Genomic DNA, 24,607 nt, shown 5'->3' with positions numbered 1-24,607 from the left:
GAGCTGAGCAAGTTTTTAGTTGCCTGCTGTTTCAGCTAAACATCCTGGATGAGCCTGGATTGATTTTAAATGCTAAACGTTAGATTGCTCAAATCCAGCCATAAATACGCAGTGGGGACTGGTGTGATAACTGACTGTACCATGAGCTCTGCACAGAGTAAACCTCAACTGAGCCACACTGGTGCCAGCTCTGGTTCAAACATGTTAAGCTCACAGACACCTTGCAGTGTGCTAGTTAGAGTTGAAGCTCTGTTACTGCGAGGGCCCCTTTTGAGCATTGACCAATTTATACACTCTGCAAAGACAAGTTTACTAAATATATTCCTATTGTTTATATAATTTTGCATTGTGAGTTTTGGTTTTTTTTTATTTAAAGCTTGGCCATTTCTAAGGTTTTTAATGCACTTGAAGTAGGGCTTTTAAACTGAAAACTGTGTGTGCAAAGAATTAGCTCCTCTGTTTCCCACCCCACCTTTCTGTCTCCAAACCATTTGTTTCTCCAGTGTATTGAAGCTGTACTGGAAAGTCATTTTAATGTATAGTGTCCATACATTGTCCCATATCTTGATTAATACATGGAATGCTTTCTGTATTAGAGGCAAAATTTAGTCTTGAAATACAGCATTATGTTATCTTCCAGATATCTTGAAGTCAGCAAGTTTAAGTAGAACAGTCTTGTCGAGACATGCTAAGGTACGTGTGAGATGTTTGCATATTTGGGTATGAATATTGCTATACATGGTTTCTTTATTGTTTTAAATATGCTTATTTTAAAGCTGGATGAAGAATTTTGGTCAATCTTCATTGGTAGCATTATTCACTTTTGGAGGAGGAAGAGGTGTCAATGAAACATTTTTTATGAATGTCCATGCTTCTCAAGGTTAGCCATGATACTTTCATAGGTCTGTGCTACTTGCATTTTCATGGAGCTACATGTTCAATGTGTCCATGTTTATCCTTTTACAACTCTATCAGGCTGTAGAGAAGTGATGAGTGGAAATTGTTGACCATCTGAAGTCTCCTGCAGGACTATTGAATTCTAGTTGCTGTTAGTGAATTTAGAATAAAACTTATGCACAGCCTTGCAGATCTCCTAGGGTATGGATATAATATTACTTTCAATTCCTGCATTTTTGTTGTGCTTCCTTGGGTAAATAGTACTTACGGCAGTCTGAAGAATTGGTAAATTAATATGCCAAACACAGAGTGCTATCTAGGGTTCAGTTTTGAAATACCCTTATTTTGACTAATTGTGGGCTGCCAGTAGAAGGTTGCCATGTACTGAAATTTGCTTAGGCACAGTATTTTCAAGGAAAGGAACAATGGTTGATGTGTGAGAGGAAATTGAAGTTTTCTGTGGGATTATTCCCCTGCTGACAGTTGACAGCATTCCAGCAAGTTGACAGTTAATGGGAAAAATGTATTATTAGTTTCCTCATTAATAATAGAAATCTAGAGTCTGCATCCTGCCTCTCTTTCCATATGTGCTTCTGCAAAATTGCTAGAAAATGGAACAAAATGTCAAATTTCAGGTAGATGACTTTATCTGATATAGCTTAATCATGTTTTAATGAAAGACATTGAAAGTATACATCATTTAAGAATCTTAAAAGTCTGACAATTCCTGAATTTAGACTTGCTTTAATATTTAAAGACTAAGATTTTTTGGTGTTGTGGATCTTTGAAGCTAGTCTTCATAAGACTAGTCATCAGTAAATTAATAGCTAGGAAAAAAATTAGGTCTTTGGCTTTTTTCTCTGAGCTGTGTTTACAGAGCTGGCAATACCAGGCATTTCTGAGGATGCTTTCATGTGAGATGAAGATACAAGGGAGCACAAGGGGTTCTGAGCTGAATGGGAGCAAAGCGCTGAGTGGAAGTACAGTTGGTTATAAAATGAGAGACTTACACTCTCATGGTTGATGAACAAAACTGTGTGGAAGTTGAGACATTGAGGTGAGGGGCGCAGAAGTGATGTGTGTCAGGGCTGTCAGTCTGAGGAAGCTGTAATGGCCAGGTGGAATACCAGAGGGTTGGAGGCAAGGGACATGTGTATATATTTTTTAAGACCTCTCTTTGTACTGATCTGAGTGTGTTATGTCCAAGTGGCTTATTTACATCCCACAATGGCTCCCCAGAGAACACGTGCAAGAAATGGCTTTTCTGGGAACGTACTCCTTTTCTTCTGAAGCTGAGTAAGTCCGTTTTATGGCAGGAGAGCATGCATTTAAAATGAAGAGAGAGACTGTACCTCCTGCTATCACAATATAGACTGATAATTTTTGATGAACAGCACATGGGGCTGCAGAAAAAGGAATGATAATTTAGATGCAAGTGGAGATACTCCTTCTTCCTTACTTTGTGATACCTCCTTCCTCATTTATTTACTATTCTCTTGTGATTGTGTTTGACTGATACCATTTTTCTATCCAAACTATTGGTCTGGGGTGCTTTGAATTCTTTCTCTGCTTTAGCCATTATTACAAGCCTACTTTTTAATCTCATGTGAAGCTTATAGGAACAAACTTCATGGATAATGGGGAAGGAACCAATTACTGTGATTCTGGTTGCACATGCTTTAGCATATATTTAACTTGCTGAAAAGTTTTCAGACTTTGAGTGGTGCTCCAGAATTGCTGCACACAAATGTATATTGAACTACAAAAACTTTTCAGTTTTATCAAGTATTTGTTTTCCTGCTGTGTCTTGATTGTTTTTACTGGTGCATTATACCCTGACTTGAAGTTTCTCAGGAGTTCTTTGAACACTTTTTTTTTTTTTTTTGAGAGAGAGCAGTCCCTTCCCTGAAACAGTGCAGAAATTGTTTGGTTTTGCTGTATGTAATAGAAGGGCTATTTGTTTTTGCTTGCTTCCTCATCTAAATGTTTCCTGCAAAAACAGTCTTTGCACTGCAAAAGTCATCTCCCCGGTCTTGCTCTTTACTCATATTCTAGAACTTTGAAATATTGCCAAATAGAAGTCTGAGAAACCTTAAATCCTCACAGTCTTGTGAGGGTAGTGATGGGTCATGGTGGTGAGGGGGAGTCGGGTGTCTGAGGAAGGGTCCAGGTAGATCAGGTCTCTTACAGAATACCCACAGCTATTTTAGGAACATATCTTATAAGGAAGAGTTACTCAACAGGTTTTGTGAGTAAAGGGGGAAGCACTCTGAAACTTTCTAGTAATTTATTTTGTATAGAGTTTAATAGATACATCAGCAACTAAAATCCAGAGTTTTTCAACTGGCAGTAGAAAGATACAGTGCACTGTAGGGTCTTCAGTATTCAGGTGCGACATATGGCGTGTTTTTTAACATTTTAAAGAATCCACTATCAGGGAAAACCTTTTAAACCATAATCTGATAGTGCTTTTGTAGTATGTTATGTTTTTTCCATTTTATTTCTTTGTTCTTTACTAATTGAAGTTTACGTTTGGTTTTGAGTTTGTTTTTTTGATTTGAAGTTCTAAGAAGCCTGACTAAAGTGAAAGATGTAACTTAGATACCAAATCTTCTAACAAGCTTAATTTTTTTTTTTTTACTATCACCATAGCTACTGTAATAGTCCAGAGTGTGGGCCTTTCAATTATGAAGCTTAGACTTAATTTAAGCTTTTTTTTTCATATATCTTTGCAGCAGAGAGACGAATTGGTTATAGGCAGTACCTAGGTGACTGCCAAGCTTATATATTCGTAATGGAGTTAAAGCTTTATTACCGAAAGATTACACAGAAATTTTTTACTGTGGTAAAAATAAACAAGGATTTCTTCTATATGCTGCTGTGTAGTGAAATACTATTATGAATTATAAAATAGTTAGTAAATGCAAGTTTCCCAGTCCATATTGGCAAGCACATTTTACAGTTTTGCGTGTGTAGTAGCTGACAAAACTTTAAAGCAATAAAATTTGCTTGGTTATAATACTGTGTCTGGGATGTAGGTAAAAGCTGTTAATATTAAGAAATTGTTTTCTAAGAGAATACTGTCTCTCAAGATCCTTTTCTTAAACTACACTTGCTTTGTTTCACTCTTTGATCATATGAAGTTTACCAAATTGAAAGAAAATTCAATTGAACATTTGGCTTTGGCTATTCAAAATATTGACCTTTAAATAGAATGGTGTCAACATTCATCTGGAAACCTTGGAGGGAAAGGAACAGTCCTTCCTGCGTTTGTCTGAGAGGAATCATCCAAAGTGAAGTATGAAACTTTCATTGTCTTGATGCTGATACCAAACAGCAGACCTCTGTTTACTGAGCTGTTCCAGCTAATCCTACATTGTTCAGCGTCACTAGATCTTAATACATTTTTAGTGGCTAAACTCAAGATCCTGTTTTGTTTTTTTTTCCTCAGCTGATGATGAACAAATGTAAAATTACATGAATTATTGTCTTCATTCTTTGTTTTCTGATTTTCAAAAATTTGTTTGGGTGATTTAATGCCATCCGCAATAAATTTTCTTTTTCCTAATTCAGGGTGTTTTTTTTGTCATTATATGTCCGTTGGGCATTTTTATTCCAAAACTGTGTGCAAATACATCTGTGAACAGAGTGTTGAAAAAGTGGCAGAATCCAAAGCTCTAGTGATAAAAGGTATAGGGAAGAAAGAACTGGGGATGGTGTCACGTATTGCTCAGAAATTAGGCTTTTTGGGTCCCTCCAGTAAGCCTACCTCTTTTTAATATGAGGGGATTTTGGTGAAATGTACATCCTTTTCTCTTGCTCTTGTTCTCTCTTTCCGTGGTCATTACTTTTATTCATAGGAGGTCGTATGTGAGATCTCTGACGAGCCAGTTTTCCTTCTCTGGCCTGGACTGACTGTATGTGTTTCCACATCAGTGGCAGGTATTCCTGGTGGTTGTGACCAAGAGTATTTTGATGATTGTAATATCTGGAGGACTTGTTCATGATATGTCACTCTTTTATTTATGGACTCATGCAACAATTCAGGTTGGATGAGACCTCTGGAGAGTGTCTGGCTCCTTGCAGCTCCCTTGCTGTACGTGAATGTGTGAAGGGATGGTAGGACTCTTGGAACTCTCTGGATGATGTGTAGCTTCCTGCCTTTTGATATTCTGTCATTCCCACCTAAGATTTTTGCTACCATCCATTCACTTTTGGCTTTCTGTTATTTTCACCCTTCTAGAATCTTATCTTAGGAACACTCCTAAAAATAAAACATTTCAAACACATGCTATCTCATTCCTGCAGACATGAAAAATAACTTACATTTTAGTGTGGGACTTTCTTGGGAAGTATCTTTTGTGTCTTATAAGGAATTTTGCCTTTTGTCAGATTACATACAGTTGTAAAATCTTAGTTTTTCAAATTTTGTCTCTTCATAGGCCAGAAGCAAAATTTGGATGAAGTGAACTAACTAAGTCGCCGTCATGAGTAGGAGCAAGCGTGACAACAATTTCTACAGCGTTGAAATTGGAGACTCTACTTTCACTGTATTGAAACGATATCAAAATTTGAAACCAATAGGATCAGGAGCACAAGGGATAGTATGGTAAGGTGTCTTTAAAATTTAAGCGTTCCTTCAGTTTTCCTTAACAGAATTTTTTGGGTTCTTCAGGTGTTGTGTGTCACTGAGCAAGAATGTGGAAAACTACCTTCTACAGGCAAAACAGTGATGGTAGCTGTTGGTCATTTGTCCTTAGCAAGGGCTATTGCTGTGGCTTTTTGACGCGTGTCCTTTCCAGCTTCTGAGTCAATGCCCTTTTGTGCAAATTCAGCCAGATATGCTGAGTCCTGTAAATTAATGGGGGGAAAAAAAATTGGATAAAGAAATGAATCCTAATCCACACTGCTTGCAGTGAAACAAAAGTGAGAAATACTCTTTATAGTATTTGCTGCTTGTAGATGCTTGTACTTCTTGAAATGGTTTGTTAGGAGTCTGTTTCACTTAGTTTTGTAATCAGTATAGTTCCTAACACCTGGTTAGTGAGCATTTGTGATGCTGACTCTCATTGTAATATGTAAATGCCAGATACAGTTTAGGAAAATTATGACTTGACAGTATAATTCTTTGAATAAGAGCTCTGATTTGTGGACTGAAAAGTGTCCAGTTGATTTAAGTTGGTGACAACAAGCTGCTTTTAGGCACTGTTTCCTGTGCAGTGGCATTGCCCCAAAGAGAAATGTTGATTTGAGCTTCTTGCAAGTTTTTTGAATGTTGAGGAGAAGGATGTAGATAGCACAGGAACTTGCAGATTTTTGAATTTATTGTAACTCTTTAAGATGCTAACCAGGTATGTAAAAATACAGAAGAAACATCAAGAAAAAGAAAGGAAAGGAAAAGCATAGTTTCAAAAACTTTTCCCTATAGCCTCTTTACTGCCTTGATCTTGACTTGTTCAGTGTTATGCGATTGTGTGGTATGGGTGGGGTTTTAATTCATGTTTGTATCTTAGCAGGGTTAATAATAAAAGAGTGTGCTTAGTGCAAATGAAAACTTGAAGGCCAGTACTCTAGAAAGATTTGGTTTTGAACTGGTAACTTCTGGCATTAAGATTTTTTGGTCTCTAAGTAGCAGCATCAGAAAAACTGATCTGAATTTTGTCTGCATGTGTGTTAATATATTGAGGATGTAGACAGTCGTTTCACAAGTTTGTTTAGTTGCTATAGAAATGCCAGCAAAAGCTTTAGATGTTATAACTGTCCTTCTCATTGCCAGTCATATGTTACTGCCTGTTTTCCTAAAGCTAAGATCCAAAAACTGACCATGTAATTACTCTAGTGACATTCTGTACTTGCTGGTAGTGATAATGGAAGCCTTTTTAGTTAAACCTCTCTGCTTGCCCTGAGGAGGACTGGAGTGCTCATGTAGTTAAATCTTGTCCATGTCTGAAGGAGATATGGTGCAATTCTTGTGATTTGGGTTGGGGTTTTTTTAGTTGGTCTGTATTTGTTGTTTGGTTTTTTTTAAAAAAAACTAATAGATCCAGTTTGATTTGGAAGAATATTAAGTAGTTGGCCTAATATTGAAACAGGCTCTAAGGCTGCAGTTATATACTGGGGATGCAGAAATTTAAATACTAGTACAGGAGTCCCAGGTTGGCAGTCTTTCCTGGCCACCTCTTGAATGCTCTTTCATAAGATAATCCTTGTCTTGGGGGCAGGTGGAGGAATTCCAGATACAGTAGAAAATGTAAATCAAAGAAAGTTACCAGTACATGTTGTTCCCATTTTCTTTTCCTTCGATAGTGACTAGAGGTTTTGATGATAAAAGAATAAAAATCATTAAAGCCTACAAACTGTATAGACAATCTGCTTTTTAAAGTAGTGAGTTTGGGATTTAATAGATGCTACTGTTTGCTGGCAGATGTTCTTCATTAGGTTTGAGTACCTTTCTTGATAAGAGACAAGAAAACAATATTTTCCCTGCTGAGACTATTTTAGTAACTGATAAATATTTCCTGAGTCTGCATGGTAGTCAGCTGTTGTATTAGCTCTGGCAGGAAAAGCAAGCTGAGCCTTCCTGTCATGGAAATGTGATATGTAAGGGAGTTGTCCCCAGTAACAGTCTTCATCAGTTAAACAACTTGTGTCACTGAATCGTATGACAATCTTCACATTAGTCTGCAATCAAAATGTTACTCTTTCTTTTTACCAAGTTAAAGCCAGTGACATCTAGATGTTAAAGCTTTCTTAAGACTTTTTTGTTTTGACATTGATGCTCTCATTGTCATCGGGATATTAAGCAACTACATAAGTGAAAGCATGGGACCTTTATATAACCTACTTTTCCACTCTTTTCCCTTCTTTTCAGTGTGAAGATTTTGTGTAAAATGGATGTGCTTTTCATGTTTGAAGTATTTTGGATCTTGTTTAGGCAGTCTGTTCCTGGATGCCAGTGAGTGGCAAGAACTCAATATCTTTGGAAGCAGAAATCCTGCAGTATTTTGTAGAAATTGTCATGTGTTAATACTCTGAAGCTGGGAAATACTTTTAAATTTTGAATCACTCAGCATACAAGAGCACTTTGCTTTATTTACACTCCCTAAAGCTGAGTAACACTGGAAGTTTGGGGTTTTTGCAGACACGATACAAAGTATCTGAAAAAGGTTGCAACTGCCACAGCTTAAAGGACCTTGGTGCTAGAGATGTAATAATGTTATTTTTAATTACAGTGCAGCTTATGATGCCATCCTTGAAAGGAATGTTGCAATCAAGAAGTTAAGCCGACCGTTTCAGAACCAAACCCATGCTAAGAGAGCCTACAGAGAGCTTGTTCTTATGAAGTGCGTTAATCACAAAAATGTGAGTGCAGTGTCCTTGTCCTGCTCCAAATGTTAAAGATTTAACTAGAAGGTTTTTCTTTGTAAAAGGAAGTGACTTCAGGGGAGATTTTCATTGCATGGTTGTATCTCCATGATAAGTACAGAAGGATATATCAGAAGAGCTATTATTTACTGGTTTTAATAACTGCCCCCACTTCAAAATCAGGAAGGGAGTGAGTGTTACATTGCTATGTTTTACATGCAGCTGTCAAATAAGAGGAGGAGGATTGGTAAGTGCATCCTTGTCTCTGTTGCTGCTGCTAGACAGATAGGAGGAAAAAGAAAAAGGCTGTAATAGGTTTTTCTTTTTTTTTTTTTCCTGGTGCATGAATGAGTTTGGAATCTTGTGTTGTGACAACAGTAACTGTGTTATGCTTATGAAGCTGTGCAGTAGAACAGATCACAGAAATGGGAAGAGAATAAGTGATAAATTTATTGGAGTTGAACTACAAAAGACTGGTATTGGCCATTTTCTTCCTTCAGAGACAGCTGTGTTCAGTCTTCCTCACTTTCCCTCTTAATCCCCCATCAGGAAGATGGCTGCTAGGGAGGTAGGGAGTCATAGAAAACTTACTGTGTCTTCTAGCTTCTTGGGAAAATCTTATAACTTTTCTCAGATGGGGTTGACTTATATGGATTCTCTGAAGGAAGTTTCACCTAATAGCATAATTTGTATGATGATAAACTATTATAAGCCTTCCTGACTGTTGATGAGTAGTATCTTGGCTTGTTTCTGCACATCCCATCCATTCTTAGCACTGGGAAGTGTCCTAAATCAGCTCTAAGAATCTGTTTGTCCATTTGGATTAAGTTTTTTCTTCACCTCTGTCAGTGGCAAAGTGGTATCTCTTAGGGAGCCTTTGTCAGGTTTTAATTTTATTATTCCTCATATGCAACAGAAATCTTACCAGGTCTCTTCAAACTGAAAGTAGGAGGAAGGGAAGACTGATTAACCTTCTTAGGTTTTAAGCTTTGAATGTCATCCTGTTAACACATACAGAGTGCCTTTATATACTCCTTCTGAAATCATTAGTATCTGCTACAGCATGGTAGGCCTGGTTGAGCCACTGAGCATCTTGAGCCTCAGTGCATACCAGGAGGTTCATATCAGAGTAATAGTTACCAGTTTTGAAAAGTTGACTCTGCAACTTTGCTATTTCTGTGGTGCAATTACACTTCCTCTCCCCCTTCTGACAGATAATCGGCCTACTGAATGTGTTCACACCACAAAAATCCCTGGAAGAATTTCAAGATGTGTAAGTCTGATTTGAACTAAATCTGAGAATTTATTTTCAAAATATTCATGCCAAAGGATGAGCAAGAGAAAAAATACAATAAAATAGCCGTATTATCTGATTATTTTTTTTCTTCATAAGCTACATTGTGATGGAGCTCATGGATGCAAATCTCTGCCAAGTGATTCAGATGGAGCTAGACCATGAACGAATGTCCTATCTTCTTTATCAAATGCTGTGTGGTATCAAACATCTTCATTCAGCTGGAATTATTCATAGGGTAAGTGAACTAAACTGTGTGTAATTTGCATTGCACCTGGTTTTGCTTTGAGTATTTAAAAGATAAAAAAAAATCAGAAATAGGATCACAAAAGGTGATTCATAGCCTGTCCCATAGGCAGAGAGAGAAAGCTGAAAGGAAATCATCACACCATTTTGCAGGGTGATTCTGGAATGAACCTTTTGAGTGTTTGAATGATTTGATGATAATCTGCACAGAGCAAATAAAAGATTTTTGCAGTGAGTTACATTACCTCCTCTGTATAATGTTCTATTTTAGTAGTCATGGCAGGAAAGAATATCTGAAAGCATCTCTGCCTTTACTGTTTTGGTAACCAAACCTGAAATCTCATCTTTAGAAGGAACTGCCAATTTTATTTCTCATCTTGAACTAACAGAGTAATGAATAAGTACCTGAAATCATGATACAAACAGATGATAAAGACCTGTTAGTGGAGCTTGCATTACACCTGTCTGTCACAAAGCATTTACTCAGACTGCCCACAGGCAAAACTGACTACTGCTTTTTAAATGGCATCTATGTTACAATCCAGTCAAGAAATTTTGAATTAGGATTGCCTGCTCAAGTTAAACATCTTATATACAATTGTATGTAGTGTAAAAATTGCTTGAGATTGTCTAGTTACAACTTTTTTAAATAGTTTGAAATTGTTAGTTTGGGAAATGGTAAGCTTGTATTTCTACAGTTCTACATTTTTATTGTTACTTTTTTAGAGGGTTTGAGAAGTTTTCCATTCTGAAGAGATGCAGAAGATTTCATTAAACTTAGTCGTGTGGGTTAGTTTCAATCACTTCCTCATGGATGATAAACACAGCAATTTTGTGATTGCCACAGGCAACACCACAGGAATTGCTGTCCAATTGCTTGTCCAGGTCAGTGGTTCACCACACTGTGAGTGGGATGTTGAATGGCCTGCAGGCTGGATCTGGCAGTCTGACATGCCTGTTCAGTTTGCTGCTTTTCCCCCAAGGGAACAGGGACAATTGTTTGAATAGAAAATGCAGTTTGAGTGGCCAAACACTGCTTCCTTTTGCTCAGCTAGTTCTAGTACTCATCAGCTGCTTCATTCCAGTGAGGAGCTCAGGGAGCAGAGGTGAAGCTTCTTGCATGTGATTTCCCTGAACTGCTGTGTTGAAAGAGGTGGGTGAGGAAGAGTAGGGAAAAGCATCACCTGCAACCAGACATTGTACCTGGTGCTGCTTGGTCTGCACTTGGCATTGAGACAAATCAGTGGGCTTCTTGCATTATTATGGGAATGCTAGGGAAAACAAGGTTGCTTCACTTACCAGTGTTGGGGTATTATGTTGCATATGACTGAGATTATGCAGCCCTTTGTGTCCTAACGCATGTGCCTGTGGGTTTGAAATAACTGTTTTGTATGCAGCTTCACATTTCCTGGTCTCCTCAATACTTAGGTATGCAAGTTAATTGCTGTGGGTTTTCTTAGGTCTTTTTTAGATTTGGAAAAATGGCATTATTGTATGGACATCCCAGAGTAGGTAATGTATGAATCTCTCTCTGTGGATCTTAGTGCAGGCACAAGGGACCTTCTGAAACAGTGCTTGTTTTCAGAATGGTTTTTACTTCTGCAAAGTGAACATTGATCCTATAGAAGTCACAGAAATTTGTACATTTATAGAAAAGGAGTCACTACTCAAGTAGTTGTTTTAAGGATAGAATTCCTGCCTCTGTAAACACAGGTTAAGTCTTTGAAATGCTTCATATCGCTCAGGGATAAATGATGCCAAAGAGACTACAGGTACAATTGCTGTGTAAATAGTACCATGTGTATGCATGAATGCTTTTGAAGGACATGTGCAGATACATTTCACTTGCATGTCTTCCTGGTAGATTTTCAGCTGACAGCTTCTTCTCAGACTTTGTTAGAAGATTAAGTACGTTCAGGCAGAACGTTACCCACTGTGTGCCTTGTGCCTTTACACTTCAAGGTGTAAAGTATCAAAATTCTGTTTCTCTGTGGAACAAGTTAAACAAAACCTCGGAAGTCAAGGAGGGCATGCTTGAAAAGAGACATATGTTCCGTGGACCATGTGGCTGCAGCAGGAACTCTATATCCCTCTCTTGGGCTCTCAGCACCACTGTCCTTAAAGTTCAAAGCTAATTACTTGGTTGAAACTCCTTAAACATAGCCTGCACTACTGTGGCTACCTGTGGAGCATTCTGGCTACAAATCTAGTGTACTACTTTAGCGTTCTCTAAAGCTTTAAGCTTTTTTGGTGTTGGTAGTTTCACATGTTTTTTAACTGGGTTCTTAAGCTTCTAACACAGCTGTGGGACTCTCAGCATCTCAGTAACTTTTTCAAACCTTGCTGCATGACTGAAACCACAGCAATCTGTGTATGTGTCTTATAGCACTGGATAGTACTTCCATAGAAATAGGTGTTTTTTTCCTAGTGAACTAGAGGCACGGAAGGAAGCAGAGATCAAACACAAAGCGAGTTTCAGTCAGTTTCCCCTGGAAAAGTTGTAGGGGGTATATTTACCCATCAATGGGTAAAAATTTAATCTCTGTAAAGATTTGACTGTAACTTTACACTGACTTTAACAGACGTTGGCAAATGAACATTACTGTGTGCCAAACATTTTGCAGAGAGGCAGTTTCCAGCCAGTGTAGAAGTACACGTTCACTTCTGTTTCATAATCTCAGGGGGATGAATGATCAGCGTTTCAGAGTTGTGCCTCGCTGACTTGCTGAGGGACACGGAGTGTCTCATTAGTCTTGCATGGGAGCTCTGAAACATGGAATTCTGCCTGATTTTGAATACTTAAGAAAGGGGCCTAATTATGGAAGCCCTTCACAAATCTTTTGTTAATAAGGGAAAAGCCCAAAGAAGCCATGAATTGCCCTCCAGAGATGTCCCTGTCTCCCTGTCTGGTTAATGGGGATACAGCTATGAAAAATCTGTTTTCTAAGCACTGACATTTTACATTTTTAAGGTTCAATGACACATCTGCTATAGGTTCTGGATATATTTATACGGCCTAATTAACTTGATCACTCTTAAAGGAAGTTTTGAGTTTGTGTTTATTTAAAACATAAGAGATGTGGGTTCTGCATGAATTTGAATGCAGTGTTAAGTCAAATCTGACTTTCATCATTTTGATCCTAGGCTTCATGACAGCTACATGGTGTTCAGAAATTAAGGAGGGGCAGCTTTTGCATTTTGTCCTCGTAGTGATTTTTCTCTTGCAAAGGGAAGATCTTTTAACATTTTGAGTGTTAATCCTGCAGCTTTTGAGGAGGATGAGTATAGTTAATACCATAAGCATGCACCTGGGATTTTGCAATGAACATCCTGAAAATAATAGAATTGTGCAAAAATAAAGATGATAATAAACAAGACTGTAGCAGAATCTGAAACATACGTATTAAAATGACTGGAATGCCTTGTAGAACTTGAATTAATTTGTGGTGTTTGAGAATGTTTTAAGCCAAGGTTGTCTGCAGAGTCCTTGTGCAAGTGTTTTGGAAGTGCATGTATGAATATGTATGTATGCAAGACTTTTAATTGCTCACTAAAATTCTGTTGTTCTGAAACTCTTTTTTGTGATTTCCTCTCTCTTTAATGCAGTTGTCTTAGCTTTGTGAGGAGATTGCTGAAACTACATAAATCTTGCAGATAGCCAATTTTACGTCTCTGTGAAACAGTGACAGATATTGCTACTTATCAAATGCTGGAGTCCTCTGCTGTATCTCAGGTTTTTCTCTCATTAATCTCAGTAGAGTGTAGGCAGGAAGGATCTAAGTCTTATCTGTGTTGGCCTGTGTGCTGTGAATCATTTTATGATTGCAAAGTTATTCAGAAGTTACTCTGTAATATTTGCTCTGTGACATTCAGATGTGTGTAAGATCCTCCTGAGTAATGTCTGTATAAATAGATGTTGTAAAGCCACTTGTCAATAGGATTCAAATGAAAAGAATAGTTACTATATTTCTAACTAAGATGATCTGAAGCTATATCAGTGCTCCACTCTATTTTTCACTGCAATATAATGATTGTGTTAATTCTTGGCAGTTTTTCAGTGGTGCCTTTTTGGGTTTGGTTGCCAAAATTAGTATAAAACCAAATCCTAAATGGGAAACTAAAACTATGTGGGCATGGGGATTTCCTTCCTGTTCAGAGAAACATTGATTCGAAAGAGGTAATGTAACCTCAACTAGCAAATAAACCTTTTACTTTTTACATTCATATTATAATTCTAATAATTTTTGTATCAAGATGATTATTACATCAAATGATTTCAGCAATTGTTATGTTACTTGTGTTCTGCATCATAGTAATAATCACTGTTCCAGTGAGCAGTTTCTAGACCTTTCCTCAGAGCTAACACTTCTTACTAACCTCAATTTATTTCAGACATTGCTAACATATCTTGTAATGCTGGTTGTATTTTCCTTCTCTAATTGCTATATAAATCTACAAGCACAATAAAGGAATTAATTCTGTAGTCTGCTGAATGCACATGAATTAATGCAAGGGGAAAAAAACTGCAGTTATAGCAATAACCTAGTTGTATGTGTGGGGTATAATGTTAGCAGTAATTATATTTTTAAAATGTGAACCACAGAGTACTTTGTGCTTGTCTTAGCAGTCATATATGATGTTTCTTTTTAAAGGATTTAAAGCCCAGTAATATAGTAGTAAAGTCAGACTGCACTTTGAAGATTCTTGACTTTGGACTGGCCAGAACTGCAGGAACTAGTTTTATGATGACGCCTTATGTAGTGACTCGTTACTACAGAGCACCAGAGGTCATCCTAGGGATGGGATACAAAGAAAACGGTCAGCAAATATAGTCTTTCTTTGGCATAGCTTTATTTTTTTTTTTTGTTTGGCACACCACATTTTACATGTTAATGTTTTTTTCAAACTGTAGAAATTTTATAAATTAGTCTTTTGATCAAAATGCAGATTTTGGATACACCAATTGTTTATTCAGCTCAACCCATTAGAAAATGTTTGCATTTAATAGGAGGAGAAATTGAGGGCCTTGTTTATTTAAAAATTTAAATAACAAGTGACATCCATAAGAACTGGAAATATATTTTCTTGATATGTGTTATGTACCTTGATAGACCTTCACCTGACTTTATTCCTGGTGAAGATGTAAATTGTAATTCATCAGTAGATGTGTGTACTAAATTGAACGTTAAATAACTATATTCCATATAGCCTTTTTGGATGTAGGGAGCATAAAGGCTACTGAGGAAAAAACAAGCTGAGACTACCTACTGTGGCATTTCTTTTAATTAAAACCCGCGTTCTTTAAACCTGTTGCACTCAGTTCTTAATGTTGCTGAAGTCAGTAATATACTTGAGAAAAGAATACAGAGTGCTGTCACGAAGCATCATAGATTCCTTGAGGTCCATGACAAATTCCAAGGAAATTTTACTTTGTCACTCTGCTTGCATACATTTCCCTTCTCTTTATACTTGTTCTGTGGCCAGTCTGTCTCTCTCTGTCTTCTGCAAGAAAATAAGGAAGGGCTATGTCGTTTGAGGGAAACACAAAATCAACTACACTGCACCTTCTCAATGAAACAGCCAGTGCCCGTTAGGAAAACAAACTGACGTGTTGTTCCTGCATTCCTGTTGTAGCAGCCCTGATTCTGCTGCCATTTCATTGATCTGCTGTCACTGTGGCCAGTCAGCTCCCTTGTTTCCGGCTCAGGCAGGCACAGTGCCCAGAGGTCACTGGAGGTATTTTAAGCCCTCTGTTGATCCACCAGCAAGGCGCTGAGATGCCCTGCTGCTTTAGGCTTGGTGAGCTGTCTCCTGGGGATGTGAGGTGTGACTCCTCACATTACTGACACAACTGGGGCTTGCTCTGCCTTTCAGGATTCCTAATATAGTCTGCAAACCTGCCTGGCAACTGCAACTACATAGTCACAACCAATGACTTCAGGTTGTGTGTGAATGGTGTTAACAATGAAAGAGGGCAGCTCAAAGGAGTGAGAGTAGATCATTTTTGCAAGGCTGTGGTTTTATTTCTGTCTGGATTGTTAACATGAATGAGAGGAGGTACATTCCTTCAAGTGGCCTCCATGGCTGGCTGTTTTTCCTGTGATTTAGAAAGTCACAGGTTGAGTACAGCAAGTTATTTTTTTTACTCGTAAAGTTTTTAGGTTTGCAAATTTGTCTTTTTTTTCCCCCCAATACTTTACATTGGCCGTTTAAGGGACACTAGATAAAAGTACCTAAAACTGTAGTATTGAGTCATGCAGCTGCCTTACGGGAGGAATTGATACAATGAAAATCACAAGTTTTCTAATTTAGCTTGCCCAGTTTAGCTTTTTCTCTTAAATAGTAAGTAATTGGGAGTTGCAGAAGTGTGAAACATTCTTTCCACTAAAACATTGCTTAGATTATTGTTAGTGTTAAATAGATTGTGTTCCAGAGTATCCTGTCATGATAGTGACAGTCCTGTTCCTAAGGACACATGACTTGTTTGTGCAGCAGAACATAAATAATAGTTTACTTTCATTTGAAGAACTGTCATGTCTTCCTAGAGTCAAATACATGGTCACTGAAATTAGACAGACACTTCTGGAGAATGTAAAATTAAATCTATGGACTGAGTCTGAAGACAGTCTGCATTTCCACATGTACTCTAAGATCTCATTAAAAGGCCATTTACACTATTTGCATAGGCTGTTATTCTTCTCAGTCGCCGCCTGAGGAGACTATGGAGCTCCCATGACTAGGAGACAGGTATCAAGGATGCACTTAGAATAAAAACCATGGACTGTCCAGAGGCCTCAACCTGTTAGTATGGATGCTTCTTATAGCTCCTTAAACCAATAGTTAAATTAACTGTTAACTTATTTAATATAGATTTAAATATTGAAAATTGATGGTTAACTAATGGTTGCAGGGTCATCTGGCAGTTTCAGCACCCTGCTGAACTGATGTGGGAGGATTGCAATTTATAGTTTGATGACTGAGATACATACTGCAGAGTAGTGTTCTTTTGTTACGCACGTCTAAAATATTTGTTTTAAAACTCGCAAAGATGCCAAACTGATTATATAGAATTCACTTCTGCACAGGGTTTATTACTGAAGGAGATTTGGGTATATCATATTGAGAAACCAATCCTTGCAAAATCAAGAAATGAAACTCAAGGACTGAAGGACACCAAAACTGTTCATGCACATGTACCTTAACGTATTTAGATTTATGCACAGTTATGTGCATGATTATCAGAAAGGAAGCACTGAAAAGCAAGGAAAGCCCTAAACCCTTTGAAACAACTACTTTTAAGTTTCCTATTATGTACATTGGGTTTGAACTTAATTTTCACATTTTTTTTTCTCCTAGAGTTATAGAAAACAGTTCACTTCAAACAGGGTTATTAAGAGTACAATGGACTCCTTATGGCAGCATTAGATTTTTAAAAATATTTTCAAATCTGTAATGAGATTTTACTCATTTTACTTGGTCTTCTATAGAAGTATTCACAGGAGCAGTCCTCAGTGTACAAATTAGTTTAGCTTCATAAAAAAAGTTAGAGACTTCTTGATTTAATGAAAGCAGCAAATCAGAACACCCCAAAACATCTCAATTTTCGTAACTTTACTGTGTTGGACACAAACTGATTACAACAGATTTGGGTATATTTTGGGTTGGGCTGGCAGAAGATTGATTTGTGGGTCAAAAAGTCAACATTCAGAATTTTATTTAAAAAGTCAAATGCAAAATTTGGCTTCAAATCTTTGGGTCTCTGAGCCAAATAATATGTACTTAAGTATTTGAAAAGGGTTTTTAAAGGAAAAACAGCACTAATCATAAAATGTTGACAATTATTTTTAAATGAACCAGGCCCTTAATTTTGACCTATTAATATGCACAACTAAGATCTCCTATCGTATGATTGAGATACTATTTTAGAGGAACTTGTAAATGAGGGAGAAGGAATATTTTCAGTAAGAAGCAACATTGTTTGCTTGACATTGTTGAGCTCCTTCAGAACATTTACATGTGATTCTTAGTATACAATTGTTCTCATTTAAATCCCCTTCTTACCTGCTTAATTGAAATTGCAGTGTTATGTTTTATATAAAAGTATTCATAATAATATAATTATTATGACTTCAAGAAAACTTGTGCATACAGAGTTAACAGTACCTCTGAAAGCAACTGCAAAAGAAATTGGCATACCTGTACAAAGTAAACTTGTGCATCTCTAAGTATGTCTTTCGAGTAATTTATTTTAAGGTAATGTAGAAAATGCATATTTCATTTCAAAAAAATTGCTTTTGAGTTTTTCTTTTGTATAAGATGTTATTTCAGCATAACTGGAGAAATATCTTTAAACAAATGATTTCAACTGAAAATCTTCTAGGAGCATACTAACATTGTCATTAACTGATCCTCTAAAATTCTAAGTGATCTTTTACTGATTCTGTTTGCTTTTTATTTAAAGTGAGAGAGAGATGCATGGTAATCTGACTTTTAGGAAATACTTGATGTCAAATTTTAATTCTATGTAATACCTAATTAATTCTCCTAAAAAGCATGAACTGTTTCAATAGGCAATATTTTTACAGGTCAATTTACTTTGCTGCTTTTAGAATTATTCATACAACTACAGTGGAATTACTTTCAAGAAATCAAGCTGTCTTTGGTGCTTGAATCTGGTCCCTTGGCAGAGGTAGCTTTGTAAGCTTCAGAGCTTGGAGAAGGGCCTTACTCTGCTTCATGTGTGTCTCTCTCTCTCTCTGCTCAAGCTCTTGCTCTAGCACTATATTAAACAAAAGGATGTTTTTCTGCCTTGTATTTGAGACAGTTAAAAGCTAATCCTTACACATGGTGTATTTTAAAGTGTTTTCATTGATTAATACAAAGATTTGCTCTTCTTCCTGTGCTGTCTCTGCAGTTTATAGGATGCAGTCATGTTATGCTTCTTTTAATTTTAAATGACCGTTTGCTTTGCTTTTCCTTCTTTTTGGGCTACAAACATAGTGGATTTATGGTCTGTGGGGTGCATTATGGGCGAAATGGTTTGCCACAAAATCCTCTTTCCAGGAAGGGACTGTATCCTTGTGCTGCTGCAGCAGGTTGAATTAGTTAGGAAGTGATTAACCTTTTTATTGATGTTGTGTCATGAAGATGCATATTGTACAATTTTATTTTTTTTTTATTAAATGAACATGGATTTTTCTTGTGATACACTTATTAAAAAAAAAAGAACTTCATTTATATTCAGGCTGCACCTAGCAGTAGGACATAGTCTCTGCTGGTCCTGTAGTTAGCATACATTCACCTTCACTCATTACATTACACATGCTTTTTATAGTCACTTCATGTGTATGTGTGTGTCTGAATATTTTTATTTCTTTTATTTTAATAACTATCTTTTATGTTAATATCATTGCATTTTGTTTTCAGTTGACATTTGGTCAGTTGGGTGCATCATGGGAGAAATGATCAAAGGTGGTGTTTTATTTCCTGGTACAGATCGTATCCTTACCTTTGGCCTAGGATGTAGTTGTAAAAGGTCAAAAGATACTGCATCTATATAGTTCCAGATTAAGGTAGTTCTAATTTTTAAAATACTGGTTTTCAACTGCCTTTTCAAAGTGCAAGTTCATTATATACCACTTTGGCAAACAGACTTATTTTTAATTTTTCCTTTTTCTTTTTTTTCCTCTCTGTTCTTTTTCCAGTTTAATATAGTGCCTCTCATTGCTTTTGAATGTTGTCACATTTAAGACAAATTTATTTATTTATTTATTTTTAGGTGGTGTTTTGCCTGGTTCACATGCATTGGTTTTTACTTTGGAGGTTATTTTTATGTAATAACTTACTAATCTTGTTTAGTATCTGAGTGTGTTAGCGGTTATTATTCTTTGCATTTTAAAGAAAATGTTCACAAAAAATTCCTGATCATCTTCATTAGTTACACTCTGGAATTTTATATTTTTTATATTTTATTTATATATGCAGAAATGATCCTGCAAATAGCTTTCAGAAATACCTGGCATTTCTGTCTTTCTATTCCATGAATGGCTTGGTGGTGTCTATATGGGTTGTCCTGTGAACACTATTTCAGACAAAGAGTCCACTCCAAACGAACAGAACTGAAACCTCTGGATCATCCCTAAAATTAATGGAAATAATTGGTGTTTGACATCTTATTTGTTTTACTAGTACTTACAGACCAAGTTTTTTAGATGCCATCAGAAATATTTCCTGCTTTTGCTGCAGGTTACTGTTTAAAAATTGTTAAGTACCATTTAGGGGTGGAGATGGGGTCAAGATTTTGAGACACAGTGAGGAGATCAAGGGCATCTTTACTTTCACACAGCTCTGTCATTGCATGAGCTGCACCATGCTTTGCTTTATGCATCTGGTTTGCTAGCATGGCTTTTCAATTTACACTCAATACCATACAGTGTAAATACTTTTTTTGTCAAGGCCTGTACTAAAACTCTGTAGAGCTTGAAAATCCTTATATAAAGATGTGTTATTAAGTTTTAAGAACAGAAGAGAAGCCCTGCTACAACCCACGGAAGATTTAGATGGCCCGGTATCCAGTCTTTGATGGCAGCTGAAAATAAAATTGAGGAGAATATATGAATGAGATAAGGGTATATAAAATTTTATATGAGCTCTCTTCCAGTATCCAACCATCTGCAACTAGGAATTCCCAAGACAAATGTTACTTTTTTTGTTCAGTAACATGTATTAAATTCTTCTGCCGTGAACTGGTCAATCTCCCTTTACGGTGTGCAGACTTTTCAGTTAAGATGTTCCTTATGCATCCTTGAAACTCTTTAACTTCTTCATTCAAGTCTTTGACAATATTGTCATTGACCTATGTGGGCCCAGACTTTATCCTTTGTGTGCCCACTGGTGCTCAGTGTTGCACATCCTTGGTAAGAGGTTGCCCCAGATTGGGGTGAGGTATCGAGATGAGAACAAAGGACAAAGCACCTACATGGGGTAATTGTCACGAGTGCCTTGGTGATGTGTAGTAGCTCCACTACTGTGAATGTGTGTTCAGACCAGGAAGTGAGAGTTCTTCTCCAGAATCCAAATGAGGCCTTAATTTAAATTCATTTAATACATTGTGTGAGTCTTCTAATATTCTGTTTCTCAGAAGTATATCCTTTTCTAGTTAATTATTATTTGAGTAAAATTCACATTGCCTTGACTACGCTACCATAGTCTTGCTTTGTTTCACTCTTTTCTCTAAGAGGATAGTCCTAATTCGTGATGATAAACTTGATATTTTATTATAATTTTCTGTATTTTCTCTGTTGGTTATTTCATGTGGTTTTAATATAACTTTCTAGCTGAAAATCAGACACAGTGTTTTTCTTAGCTGCATAACCTTAGATATTGATCAATGGAATAAAGTTATAGAGCAGCTAGGAACACCATGCCCCGAATTTATGAAGAAATTGCAGCCTACGGTCCGAACTTATGTGGAGAACAGACCTAAATATGCTGGATATAGTTTTGAAAAACTCTTTCCAGATGTCCTTTTTCCAGCTGACTCTGAACACAACAAACTTAAAGGTAAGGTCTATCTTCTGTGTGTTGTATATTTTAAAAGTTTTAAAACTGTGATATACTGAACAGAAATGTCTTGGTTTTGTTCACTATAAAATCACCCCATTAAAGATTTAAGTATATAAGATTTATATCATGAGAATGGATGAATGTGCTGGCATATGCTTGCCTCCACTTATATATTTTCATGAAACAGCTCCTATTCTTGGAGCTGTCTTTATAAAGAGAAGTAAATACCTATATTCTTCTCAGTGACAGATGCCAACATGATTTAGAGAAAAGTTGGGGGAGGTTGGAATAGAAGTTGTGTAGGCAGAGTAGATCTTTGTTCTCTAGGGATGCATATAAGGAGTTTATATTCATAATATATAGATATCCTGTAGTTATTTCAGAAGCTTACTGGTTTTAAGTCACCTACTCACTGTATTTTCTGTGACTAACAGTACATGACAGAGGGGGGGTAATAGGTGCTTGCCTGTTGCCAGACAAGGCTGCACTGCCAGCTGAGCTGTTTCATGTAAGGATGCTGAAAATGTATAGTGAAACATATCCAACCCCTTTCCCACCTGTGTAATTTTCTTCAATTTTTTTTCCCATCAAATGGGCCATTCTCCTAAACTTCAAATTATGTGAGGGTTGCGTCAGTATTTAACTGGAATTTGTATACTCTGGATCTCTTCTTTATGAGATTTGAAATACTGTGTTATGTGCTCTATATATGGCACTAGTCTGAGCAGAAAATCTTATTTTTGCAGCAAGTCAAGCAAGGGATTTGTTATCAAAAATGCTGGTTATAGATGCTTCTAAAAGAATCTCTGTGGATGAAGCCCTGCAGCACCCATACATCAATGTTTGGTATGATCCATCAGAAGCAGAAGCTGTAAGTCCTTATTTTAGGTCTCTGCTTAGGAAGGTACTGTACTAAAGCCGTCTTCTTGTGATGCTTGATACAGCTGCTTGAAAGAAGATTGTTGCACATTTCACTAGAAGCTTAACTGAGCCATAATTATTTTTATTGACATCTATAGATGTGTTTATTAGAAACAGCATTAAGAATAAGTTTAGACTAAAGTACTGATCTCTGTTGTTTGTACAATTGCATATAATCTGAACATGTAGTAATGCATCTAAAATCTTTTATATAGGGTTCTAATTTATTGAGCTTCACTTGCTTCGGTGTGGCTTGATTGCCCTTGATGGGGTTCTGAGGTATTTATTCCTGGGCAAGAGAAAAACTTTCATTAGTTGTAATAATTGGTTGTCCTCTTAAACTAGAAATTATTGTTCCAGCAAAATCAGAATACAAGATCTTGAGTTTTCAATTGTTAACACTAATGAGCAAAGGGATTAGTTGAAATTTTTTCTTAAAAAATTAGTTTTGGGACAATATCAGTTTATGAGAAAAGCATCATTTTTTAAAAAAGAAAGGTGGTTGCTGATTGCCACTAAGAATAGAAAAAGATGCCTGATTGTAAGTGGAGCAATTAGAATTCTGATGATCTGTAATAGTTAGATGGCAAATGTAGTAATTAACAGTAAGTAGCTAAAATTGGCTGCTTGTGCTGGAGACTGCACTTTGGAGCTCTTTTACCAGACCATTTTTCTATTCTATTACCATACTCGGTTTCTATTTTAATTATTACAGTGAGGTAAGCAAATTTTTTATTCAGAAGAACATTAAAGCAGTAGCATCTAGAAAATAGGCCAAGTCTGAGTGAAATATATGATCATGTAAATATGGTATTTTAAAAACAGGTTAATGTTTTGAGTGGTTAATTTAATTTTCCATTTATACTGGTTTTGTATCCCTTTTGATTGCTCTATGATGAGTTTTGTTTTTCAGCCTCCCCCAAAGATACCAGATAAGCAGTTAGATGAGAGGGAGCACACGATAGAAGAATGGAAAGGTAAGAAGGGCATTTAAGGTAAAATAAGGCTTTTGGGAGTAGGCTGGGCCCCAGTGATTACACTGAAGTGCTTCTGAGCAACCTAATAGTATTTACTTTACCTGCTTGGAATGGCAAGGAAGTAGATCAGTGCTTCACAACTTCTTGATTATTGGGACACACAAAAATTTTCCTTTGGCGGTGCTGAACCTTTGTAGAGAACTAAAGACCTGTTCATTTCAGTCACCTTTTGCAAACCATAGGACAGCATTTTTAGGGAGGGTAACTCTTCTGGACCAACAGCTAAAACTGAAAAAGATGCAGGAGTTTGAGCAAAATAAGTCTGAATTAGAAGGACTAGTTCTCAAATGAAGAGCACTGTAGCAATAACTGCTCTTTTAAAAATCAAGCAGAGGACTTGTAAGAAGAAGCCATAAGGAGTGTGAGTAATGGGCGAGATAGTGAGGTTAAAGCTGGTGTGGGAGATGCTGATGGTTATCAGCTGTGAGATCCTGAGAAAGTAGCTGGGCTTGAGGTTTGGAGTGGATTGTAGTATGACATAAGACTCATACCTCCAAGAGCATGATCTTTAGTGTTCAGTACTGGTTTAGTATCTATATTTCCTGGTCATATATATGAGGTACAAAATGGTAAGTATAAGGGGAACATCCTTGTAACCTGTAAAGCTTGTGCTTCATTTTGAAATTGCTTCTATTATTGCAGAGATTCTAGTGCTAAGAAAAAAGTCCAGATTGCTGTGCAGGCTATAAAAGTTGCATTTAAGCAAGAGTTTAGTGCATTGAGCAATCTAATAATTTGTACTGAAAAAGTTTAGGAAGGGATATTAGACCTGTATAACCTTTATATCCCCAGAAGAAAAAGAAGGGAAAATATTTTATGAATAATTTTTGACAGTTTCATTGTGTTGGCTAATAATGGGCACAAATCTGTAAAATTTAGTACTATCACACTTCTAGGTTACTTTCTGTTAAAAATTGAGTTTTAATTGTAAAGGCAGAGATAAGGAGAATTGTGGAAATTCTCCTACCGTCCTCATTCCAAGCAAAGTTATTTCCCTTTTGAAGCAGATGTGCTGAGGGTATTTCAAGCAATATGGTGTTTACTTTTGAGATTCCCATAGCCCTTGAAATTATAATTCTTATATGCTAACATTATGTTCCATTTCATGGTGATCTGGACTTTTACACATTGTTGCTGAGGAAATTTAGTGGCAAATGTGCATTGGGGTTATGGCAATGCTGTCTGGGCTTGTTCTTAGCTCTTCCTTTGAAGACAGCTGATCGAGTTTATCTGTACCAAAGAAGCCAATGATAAAAACTGAGCGAGCCTTAAGACTCATTTT

General features: G+C 36.7%; 1 protein-coding gene across 7 annotated transcripts in view; it reads left to right on the top strand.

Moving 5' to 3' along the window:
* The window catches only part of MAPK8 (mitogen-activated protein kinase 8), a 183,516-nt gene that overhangs the window by 156,590 nt on the left and 2,319 nt on the right, over positions 1 to 24,607 (top strand). For 6 of the 7 annotated variants that reach the window (XM_039391445.1, XM_027718440.2, XM_039391448.1 and 3 more), the window contains 9 exons: positions 5,340 to 5,506; positions 8,130 to 8,259; positions 9,477 to 9,535; positions 9,656 to 9,794; positions 14,455 to 14,620; positions 18,803 to 18,874; positions 21,182 to 21,364; positions 22,114 to 22,238; positions 23,202 to 23,265. In XM_039391445.1, coding sequence (XP_039247379.1) covers positions 5,385 to 5,506; positions 8,130 to 8,259; positions 9,477 to 9,535; positions 9,656 to 9,794; positions 14,455 to 14,620; positions 18,803 to 18,874; positions 21,182 to 21,364; positions 22,114 to 22,238; positions 23,202 to 23,265 — 1,060 coding nt within the window. In that variant the 5' untranslated portion in view covers positions 5,340 to 5,384. Of the gene's footprint in view, positions 1 to 5,339; positions 5,507 to 8,129; positions 8,260 to 9,476; positions 9,536 to 9,655; positions 9,795 to 14,454; positions 14,621 to 18,802; positions 18,875 to 19,228; positions 19,301 to 21,181; positions 21,365 to 22,113; positions 22,239 to 23,201; positions 23,266 to 24,607 lie in introns of all 7 variants that reach the window. The other variant, XM_027718408.2, reaches the window with a different exon arrangement.

Source organism: Pipra filicauda, unplaced genomic scaffold (assembly GCF_003945595.2).
Source record: "Pipra filicauda isolate LSUMZ 115617 unplaced genomic scaffold, ASM394559v2 scaffold96_size2947999_pilon, whole genome shotgun sequence".
Lineage (NCBI taxonomy): Eukaryota > Metazoa > Chordata > Aves > Passeriformes > Pipridae > Pipra > Pipra filicauda.
This window is presented reverse-complemented; position numbering and strand designations above follow the sequence as displayed.